The sequence below is a fragment of the Hirundo rustica genome, chromosome 16 (assembly GCF_015227805.2).
Source record: "Hirundo rustica isolate bHirRus1 chromosome 16, bHirRus1.pri.v3, whole genome shotgun sequence".
Taxonomy (NCBI): domain Eukaryota; kingdom Metazoa; phylum Chordata; class Aves; order Passeriformes; family Hirundinidae; genus Hirundo; species Hirundo rustica.
In genome coordinates this window covers 5,553,006-5,563,530 of record NC_053465.1, presented here as the reverse complement: position 1 = coordinate 5,563,530, position 10,525 = coordinate 5,553,006, and the positions used below count along the sequence as shown (strand labels likewise).

Genomic DNA, 10,525 nt, shown 5'->3' with positions numbered 1-10,525 from the left:
CTTGTACTTGTTGAACAAACTGTAACTTTGAATAAACTGCTTCAAAACAACCTTTAAAGTTGCGTGAGGATTTCCCTTTTGGAAGTCTCCTTCACAAAATGCCCTCCTAGGTCCTCGAATGCTGGTGAAAGCCTGACTTTGCCATCCGTTTGTCTGAAGAGGAATCCAAGGGTGACCAATTTGTTGTACTGAAATTCTTCATGCTGCTCTTAAAAGCTGTAGGAATTGTGATGTTCTTTGCAGGATCAGGCAGTAATGGAAGCTTTCACTGCCTTTTATATTACTATGAATGCACAATTGCTGTAGGAGGGTCACAAGCACAGGCTCTACACACCCACCTAATTTCTCAGGCAAGGTTTTATAAGCAGAATCAAACGCTTTGTTAGGACCTGAGTGCAGGACTCTTATATCCAGAGTCCTGTGCCTTAGCCATGAGAACTTTCTTCCCCTAGATAAAAATGGTCCATTCCTGTGTGCCTGGGAATTTTGGGGAGGAAAACCTCAGCTGGGTTTAAAGGGATAAACAAGGAGTCAGCAGAAACACAAACACTTCAGCAGCTCCAGTTCCCGTTGTTCTCCCATGACCTGTAGCTGGTCCAGACCTGCGTTTTTGGCACACAAGCTCACCAGAGTGAGCTCTGCCTGCTTTCCCTACCTGGGGTTTTTATCTCCACCCACCACCCATTTCCAAACAGGCAGACCCAGCACGGCATTGCCAGCACTTGTGCTTTTCCTGCACAGTTGTTCTTGCTGTTTTTCTGCTGTTACGCACAGGGGATGAAGTTATTCACCCACCACTTCCAGCAGCTTCAGGGAGCTTCCAGTAGAATCCGCTCATCCCCCCGCCTTTTGTACTCAGCAGAAAATGATCCAATCACACTTTTTCGATGCCTGAGCATCGTTTTCCTCCCTCCCTGTGTCTGCCTGGATATAAGATCCAAACCCTGACGTTCTTGCAGCAGCGAGCAGAGCTGTATTTAACGTTATCCACAGCGCCGGTGTGGGATCGCAAGCCGAGAACGCTCACGGCTCTTGTTGTCCCCTCAGCCCTGGGGGTCACTTCGGAGTTTGTAGCGCTTTTCCCACCTCGGTGCCGAGGAGCCGGCTGGGTGCCGGGGGCGGTGGGCGCCCGCTCCGCTCCGGTGGTCGCTAGATGTCAGCAAGGGACCGCCAGCCCGGCCCCGAGAGGGACAGACCCCGGCCCGACAGACCCGCACCGCTCCCGGGAGGGACAGACCCCATCCCCATCCCCATCCCGACAGACCCGCACCGCTCCCGGGACGGACAGACCCCATCCCCATCCCCATCCCCATCCCCATCCCCATCCCCATCCCGACAGACCCGCACTGCTCCCGGGACGGACAGACCCCATCCCCATCCCCATCCCGACAGACCCGCACTGCTCCCGGGAGGGACAGACAGATTTTATTTTCTGCTATGGTCTTCCATATGAGTCAGTCCTTTCTTCTTTTGTTTGTTTTGGAGTTTTGTTTTTAGTTTTGTTTTTGGTTTTTTTGCTGAGTTGGTTTTGGTTTTGGTTTTTGCGTTTTTGTTTTTGTGTTTTTGTTTTTGTGGTTTTGTTTTTGTTCTAGTCCAACATGTCAAAACCTCAATTCCTGTTTCTCAGTTTTCAGTGAGAAACCAGGTTGAGTATTCTCAGATGTCTATTAAAAGCTACAATTTGAGGGAGAAGTCTAAAGCAAATTCTTCCATGTGCACTTTTTGGTAGCACATTAAACCTGAATGGATTATAGATTCATAAAGGTTCCAAATGATTTCCCTCAGCTGTGTGTTTTAGAATTACATATAAAGCTTTAAATCCTCCTGTTCTGTAGCTGATGCACCTTCCGAGCTACCTTTCAATGTTGAAATAACCCTTGAAGAATTTATCTGTTTAATAAACCATGGGAGAGCCTGTGTGAGAAGTGTTTGTTTCTAGTTTTCAGCCTACTTAGATGTGCTTGACATTTTTAGAAAGTAGGCAGTACTTACAGCATATCTTTACAACTGAAATTCCTGAAAGTTTATAACACCACAGGTCCTTCTCATTGCAGGATCTTAACACTTTACCAAAAGAGTAAATCATTTCTAGCAGGGGACAATCCTGCTTTTAACATTTCCTCTACATCTTTCTAATGGGAATTACTTATCCCAGTGATGATATTCTACCTCCTTCCATTTGGCTGTTATGACTTGGAGTGTGGGACTGGCTCCAGAGATGAGAAGAAGTCACTTGCATTTGAAAGTCACGGTGGATATATAGAGTGTCACCATGAATATATGGAGTGATCTGTCCCAGGAGTAGCTAAGTGGTTCAATTCTCATAAAACAATTAAGTTACTAAAATCAGTAATTGGTCTTCATGGTTGGATAAGCCTGATAAGGGGAGCAAAAGGGAGATGTGACCATATTGTAACATTCAAACACTGGAGGTGAGGTAAGAGAACATCAGTGAAAAATATGATGGACAAACCTGCACACTCTGATGCCAGGCTCAGAGAGAAACAGTTTTATGTGCCCCACTCCTCCAAAAAGCAGAAACACAACCTCCCAGATGTGCAGTCACAGAGCAGGGGAACAGCCTCAGCTCTGCAAGCACGGCTGAGGCGAATGTGTCACTGCTCATCCCGGCTGTGATGTGGAGAAGGGAGGGAGACAAGCTCGTCATTTCACGTTAGTGCACGGCACACGGGAAGGTGATGGGAAGGGGACAAGCCAACTACACTTCAGGGAGGGCCTGAGAAAAACAAACCACATTCTGGAAAAAGCCTCCTGTCACTTAACACCCAGGCTATTTACCACAGCAGATAATCTGCCAGGTGCATCTGCAGCAACTGGTTGCATCTGCCTGCAGGCAATATCCACCTGCTCACATCTATGTGTCAATGCACAGGGTGCAGGATTCAGGATTCATCGCATCCTTTCCAAGCAGACGGTTGAGGGTCCTGGACCAGGTACATATCCATGGAGAAAGCCTGGATGCTCTCTGCAAAACAAACCTCCGTGATACGAAGCAGTCTCCAAACTCTAGAAAGTAAAGAAACTGGAACCTCTTTCTGTTGCTATTAAAGTTTAGGCCCTTGTTGTCATCTTGATGCAGAAATATGGGACTAAACACCCTGATTGTCCTTCCCCATGCAGCTCCACCTTTGCCAGTGGTTGCCTCAGATCCTCTTTGAGGTCCCTCCATGGATCAGACACCATCAGTCAGTGATGATTCCTCCCACCCTGCAGGTCATGGTGGGGTTTGTTTCCTGTCCCAACCCTGTTGCTGGTACCCACGTCTGGGGAGGATGCAGAGCCCCTTCAGAGAAGGGCTGTGTCCTCATGGATCTAACCTTTTCCTGGCACGTGGAAGGCAGGAACACTGTGAGCCCCTGAAGAAAGCGGGAATAGACGGAAATTTGCCTTGGAAACCTCCCTGCACAACAGGTGCCTCCTCTGTCAATCCCACCTAAACCACTAGGAGTGGATCTCAAGCGCTGTGTGTGTCCCGGTGCTTCCCTGTGCTCCCATCATCCAGGGACAGTTAAACTGTGATGGTACGGGTCTGACCCTGCTTGTGGGAGGGGAGGGGAAGGGAAGGGAAGGGAAGGGAAGGGAAGGGAAGGGAAGGGAAGGGAAGGGAAGGGAAGGGAAGGGAAGGGAAGGGAAGGGAAGGGAAGGGAAGGGAAGGGAAGGGAAGGGAAGGGAAGGGAAGGGAAGGGAAGGGAAGGGAAGGGAAGGGAAGGGAAGGGAAGGGAAGGGAAGGGAAGGGAAGGGAAGGGAAGGGAAGGGAAGGGAAGGGAAGGGAAGGGAAGGGAAGGGAAGGGAAGGGAAGGGAAGGGAAGGGAAGGGAAGGGAAGGACGCTGCCCTGCGATTGGCGGCGGGTGTCCCCGCGGCCCCTGTGGGCGATATAAGCTCGGCGGGGCCGTTCCGCGCTCACTGCCCGCCCCCAGCCCGGGCGCAGCGCCGAGCGGAGCGGAGCGGCGGGGCCGCCTCCTCCTCCTCCTCCTCCTCCTCCTCCTCCTCCTCAGCGCCCAGGCAGCGGCGGCCGAGCGGGATCCCCGGCGATGGCTGAGCTCAAGTCGCTGGGCAGCGAGGCGTACCTGGCGCTGTCCCCGGGCTACGGACCCTCGGCTTTCGCCTACGGGGCCGTGCGCGGGGGCGCCGAGGGCCCGCGGGGCTCCTACGCGGGGGGCGGCGGAGCGGACTTCCACGCCGGGGCGATGGGCAAGTCGGCGGAGAGCAGCGGCGAGCAGAGCGGAGACGAGGAGGACGGCTTCGAGACGGGCGTGAAGGGCGGCGCGGGCTTCGAGAGAGAGGGGAAGCTGAAGGGGGGAGCCCTGGGCAAGAAGCCCAAGGAGCAGCGCTCGCTGCGCCTCAGCATCAACGCGCGGGAGCGGCGGAGGATGCACGACCTGAACGACGCGCTGGACGGGCTGCGCTCCGTCATCCCCTACGCGCACAGCCCCTCGGTGCGGAAACTCTCCAAAATCGCCACGCTGCTCCTGGCCAAGAACTACATCCTCATGCAGGCGCAGGCCCTGGAGGAGATGCGGCGGCTGGTGGCCTACCTGAACCAGGGCCAGGCGCTGAGCGCCCCGCTGCCCGCCACCCTCAACCCCTTCGGACAGTCGCCCGTGTACCCCTTCGGCGGCGCGGCCGTGCCCGGCTGCCCCGAGAAATGCACTGCCTTCACAGGAGCCGCCTCCGCCCTCTGCAAACACTGTAACGACAAGCCTTGACTTCTGCCTTCTTCGGGCTTTTCTTCTTTTTTTTTATTTTTTTTTTTTCTCTTTTCTTTTCTTTTTTTTTTTTTTCTTTCCACTGCCATCAGCCCCGGCTTCCTTCCATCAGTTAAGTCTGGGTTTTCTTTTTCGTTCCTCTCTTAAACACACCCTCCTCCCCATTTGGAAATGTTTGGCAGTTCACGTGGACCCCTCCCCAAACACCCGCTTTCTACTTTATTTAGTTCCCCCCTCACATGCAACTTCATCTGTAGAGTTATTTCCTTCCCAGCCTGTCAGTGGATTGTGAGCGTGATGTTGCTTTTCGCTTGCTCTGAGCTACAAAGTTTTTGAGCGGTTTTGAAACAGAACTATAGAAAAACAGAGAGGGAGAGAGATCTGGAGATGGAAACCTCAGTGAATTTGCTTTGGCATGATCGACCTGTGTTAAAAATAGATCAAAAGGAGGGAGGGGAAGCAAAATCCATCTGTAAACTTTGCAATGTTTCAGAGTCGTGGGCGGAGGGGGTTCTGTGTAGCCGGCTGGGGTTGGACTGCACCCGCAAATACAAATGGAAATCATTTGGTCAGAGCTCACGGGAGGGGGGAAGTCCAGTACCCTTGCAAAAACAATTGATGCTTCTAAGTAAGATGTGTTTTGGGGGTTGTTTTTTTTTTTTTTTTTTTTTTTTTTTGTTTTTTTTTTGTTTTTTTTTTTTTTTTTTTTTTTTTTTCTCTTTTAAAATTAACCTGTTCTTGGACTGAGAGGAGCCTGTGATTGTATGCTAATGCTTGCTGTTTGCCTGTTTCTCAGCTTGGTTAAGTTTTTCAGATGATTTTCCAAAGTCGTTGCTCATCATGATAAACAAAGCAAAAGGTGACTTGACATATTTATATGTATTTATAATAAATAAAAGACATGAATAACCACTTTCTCTGTCCTACATGTCTCTAAAACCAGCTGGCAGTCCCTGCAAAACCCCTGGTGGAGTCAGGTAAAGCAGAAATGGATGCAGCAGGAGCAGCTGTGCGAACTTGGGGGAATGATCGGAACACTTGGAAAAAGCTTGTGGATATTCAGCTCCTTATCAGCAGGGATTTGCGCTTTTTCTCCAGTTCCTCCTGAATCATGAGCACCCAAAAAAAGCCCGTTGCTTATGTCTGACTCTGAGTTAAGCAGGCAGGGGTTTAGGTTGTGTGTTCTGACATTTGCTGGGGAGTGCTGCGCCCTGAAAGTGAGGATGTTGTAGCGGCGAGCTTCGCTCTGAGCACACAGGGAAAACATGGCAGGGAAGGAAATGGCTTAAAGACTCTGCTTATCCTTTTGGCTTGGTTTTCTGTTCTAGCCACAGCTTGACCCTAGATCTACATCTGGTGTAAGGCCACTTAACATCACGACTGAACTAAGGATCTCTTGCCGATATTGGCTGCGTTCGTACAAGTTACAAAGTGCGTCTCTCGCGGGCTGAGTTTTCCGTGTGGCTTGTGTTGGTTCACTTTGGTTTTCTGGTTTGTGTTGTTCAATGCTTTGGTGCCTTGTATGCTTCACTAGTCATTAAATAATAATAATAATAATAATAATAATAATAATAATAATAATGACTGAGGTGCATTCAGTGCTTTCTGTTGGGGTTGGAAATACCCACCCAATGTCAGAGCAACCACGTAATCTGGTACAGTCGCAGCCTCAGGGGCTCGAGCTGTCCGTGGCCATTTGTGTTAGGAGTGGGGTGTAACTATTTAGGGTTATTAAACCAATTTCCATGCCTGTCGCCAGTGTTATGCTAATTTGAAAAGGACTGCCATCCCTCTGAAGCGCTTGTCCGTGGCACTTAATTTTAATTAATACATTTCCAAGAGACTTTTTGTGTTTGGAAAACGAAGTGTGTGATTAAGCCTTATTCATAAAGACGTATGTTTAAAACTGGTTCCTGCTCATTTCCATTTTTATATCTTCGTTTCTTTCCTGCAATTAAAAAAAAAAAAAAAAAAGAAGGAAAAAAGAAAAAGGAAAAAAAAAAAAAGAGTAGTTTTACAGAACAGTTTATCTCTTTTTCCATAAAAGAAAATTTTGAAAATGCTCTTAAAGCATGTCTGATGAAGCGAAAGCCAACCAAAACCCCTACTGAAGCAAAATTTACTGGAAACTGCAGATCAGCAAAGGTCACTTAGAATTTTGCAGACTGAGTTGTTGCTAGGAAATATTTGGGAAAAAAAAATTTAAAAGGCCAGTTTAACAGAGAATCATAATTTTGAAGTAGATGTATGTTACTTCTGGTTAAAATTAGAAAAGATTGAGAATATTTAAATGGAGATTAGCTTAACTGTTCATTTTTCACCAAAACTGAAATAGTTGGAGAATAAAATATTTAACGGCTCAATATTTAATCTGAGTTTGGTTTAGTTAAAGACTTAAGGCTAAAAATAATGGAATTTGTAATTGCTTCTTTGTCAAATAATTATGGCCCAAAAAAGAAGTCTTACTAATTTCAGAGCCTAAAAGCTCTTCACAGTCTGAGACAAGCTATTTTTGGAATGATGGGTTTTAGTACAGTGATTGTTTTAAATCTCTTCCTTTCATTTACATCAGTAAAAACTTGCTGATACTATCATACCTACCTAGAATCCTAAAATTCTACCTTCTGAGAGTCCTTGAAACATTCAGAAGGCTCTTCAAGAGCCCACTTGGAATTAAATGATCTCAGGAGGGTAAGTAAGGAGTTTCAAATACAGAAGAAAAACGTGGGTTTTTTTTTTTTTTTTTTTTAAGGGAGAGATAGCAAGCTTGACTATTTAAGTACTGTTAAAAAGGCCATGTGTTAAAAACAAGTGCAGTACTTTTCAAAGCAATACTAAAAGCAATTAATCTTAAAGTACAACTGTTTCAATTCAAAAGGAAAAAGAAGGTGAATCGTAACTTTTCCTGCAACAAACCATATTAAACTCAAACAAAATTGAGAAGCTTCTCAGTTAATCTGGAAGTTCAGTCCTGTGAGCTGCTTGTGCCCACCCTGGACTTGCAGGATTTTAGCTGATGCTGAGGTGGAGCCCGTCCCGAGCCCTCTGCGCTCCCACGGCAGGAAAGCATCTGCTCCAAGGTGATTTACACTGCGCTGAGCTGCTGCTAAAACTGCCACCGAGTGAATGCCTAAAACTCCTCAAAGATTATTTTGTTGGGAGGGGATAAACGAGCAGCTGACCGTTGTATTTGTGTGCGTGAAGCATCGGTGCTAACCTTGCAGATGTGCGTGGTTATCCTGAGGATGAAGTCCTGTACTTGTCATTTGTTTTTCCCCTTCTCTGGCATATTTTGTGGACCATGTAAGGTTTTAAGTGTCTGTTTCCATTTGGTGTTTCAGAGAATAGGAAGGGAAGACTTGAGAAAAACTGATGATCTTTTCTTTTTCTGGTCAAATATTCTTGTTATGATGCCTGCTCTTTTTTTTTTTTTTTTTTTTTTCCCCAAAGAGGATTTATTGTGTATGTTCAGATGGAACTGAAATACAGATCATGTGTTCTAATGTACTTATTATCCTGATTTAGTCACACTTGGAAGAAAATATATTGCCAACTTTTAATTAAATATAATATATTGTTTTCTAACCTCACTTAGTTTTTCTTTGAACTCCGAGACTGAGCTGCAAGAAGTATCAGAAAGAGGAAATGCTGCTTCGCTTTCTGTTGCGTTTTTTAACTCGTGTAATTCCTGTCACTAACCAAAATGAAGTTTTTACTAACCAATATATATAATGTCACTAACAGGGGATTGAAAACTCTTGTCAGCTTGCACTGCACCAGCCCAGGTTTAACATTAGCAGTGTTGAGCCTGCAAGGTAAAATGTTCTCTAACCAAACCCAGGGAAGCAACAGGTTTGAAGATGGAGGGCCCAGAAGGCAGCTGTCTACCTCAGATACCAGCAGAAAGTTAAAGCAGTTGGAGGTCCTGGAAAGAAGTGTGAGAATCATGGACCTTTCCTCATCCTTTGATCCATATCACTGATTTCGTGGCATTCTCTCACGATACCTGAGTATTGCTGCACGCTGGGCTCGTTTCCAAGGCTTCAGCAAAGTGATTGTTTGCTGTTCTCGGATCACTTTCTGGTATTGTTCTTTATGTATACGTTTCTATAATTTCCAATTTATAAGACCATTTGACATTTTTCAGGGTGAAATGAATGTAGGGCCCAACCCTGGTGCTGCTTTGCAAATTGGCAGCGTTGGTGTTATTGGTGACAGCAAGACGGGGCACAGTGGTGATTTCTGACCCAACAAACCACCTTTAAGGGGCTTCAGGCGCCCAGAAAAAAGTGTACAAGCTTTATGCCTTTATTATATCAGCCTTGTAGCATGTGTATAGTGGTGGATGAACCCCTCAATTAAAAATCTACGTGGCTTTTCAGCCCGAACCTGCTCATCAGCAGCAAGAGTCGCGGCACGTCCCGCCAGGCTGAGTCGTGGAAAACAAGTTTCCAGCCCAGTTTGCCACAGCTGGAATTATTTAGTTTGCAGTTTAGGAGAACAAAACCATGCACTCCATGTTTCACTTCCACAGCATTGTGTTCATCACTTGTGCTCCTTGGGTGGACCCTTGAAAACAAGAGGTTGGACACTGCAGCGTTCCCGAAATTTGTTTTACCCGCGGTTGTTCCCTGCCGTGTGAGTTATCAGCAGAGAAATCATTGCTTTGGTCTGAATCAGTGAAAATGCTTCTAAAGAATGCTAAAATACACCAACCAATATATCCAAAGCTACTTTAATATTGTTCTCTGTCATTTGATAGAATTTTGATTAGTATTGCACAGTAGGAAAGTTGGGGGGGGTTTTGATAATCCTGATTAAGGCTAGAAAAGACTCTTGATTACAGTAATTTTAATAATGTAAATTTGTTTGTGATATGTCTTTAGTCTTTAATCCCCTTTGGCATTCCATTCAAAAGGAGATGAAAATTTCAGGGATTTATAACATTTAAATCAGTCATTCCATGAATGTTTCTTAGGCGATTTTTCTCCTACCTGAAATAAAAATATACCTAAATGGGCATGTAACATATTTTATGATCAGATTAGAAATACATTTGCGTGTGTTTTTTGTGGGAAAATAGCTTAATATTGAGCACTTTCACTGTACAATAAAGTATATGTGCATAAGAGAATATGGAACCAGTTATCAAAACCAATAATATATATTTGAGATCTCTGCCATTCTTTCAGATGTTTTGAAGTAGAATTTTCACCAAGGACTTTTATAAAATCTTTTCATAATCAAAATTCACATTAATTCTTTTAGCCATTACCCCAAATTCTTATTACTATTTGTATTCATGAATACATACAGGTTTTAAATTATCCATTTAATTTTTTAAGTAGTCTTAGCCTTACTTCACAATAGTAAAATTCGAGTTAATGATTATTCCTGAAACACTGAACAGTTTTGAGCATAACCCTCACATTTCTTTAAGGCCAAATAGATTAATCTTAAGTATTAGCATTATGATAAACTAATGTATAGAGATACTTAGTGAAGTTAATTCAGGGTGAAAATAAAGAGGTTTGTTTTTTTTGCTGTGCTTAAGGCAGTGAAATTTGCAGAACAAAGGCTTGCAGAAGACAAACCACAAGTACTTAAGGTCTTACAACACCGAGGATGGGAGCGTGCTGCTTTTTGATCTCCTTGCCCTGGTGAAGCGGCTCAAATATATCTATGTTTAAATTATTTAACAGCTTATTTTAATTTTCAAGTCTTCCAGTTCAACAGTGATTCACATTCACTAAAATCTGCTCCATTAATGACATTTATATTTGCTCAATTCCTCTTC

General features: G+C 45.1%; 1 protein-coding gene across 1 annotated transcript; it reads left to right on the top strand.

Annotated features, from left to right (window-relative positions):
* The first annotated feature begins 4,053 nt into the window (after positions 1-4,053).
* On the top strand, positions 4,054-4,728 carry BHLHE23 (basic helix-loop-helix family member e23). Its single transcript, XM_040080140.1, has one exon. The coding sequence runs from the start codon at positions 4,054-4,056 to the stop codon at positions 4,726-4,728; it is 675 nt and encodes a 224-aa protein (XP_039936074.1).
* The last annotated feature ends 5,797 nt before the right edge of the window (positions 4,729-10,525 follow it).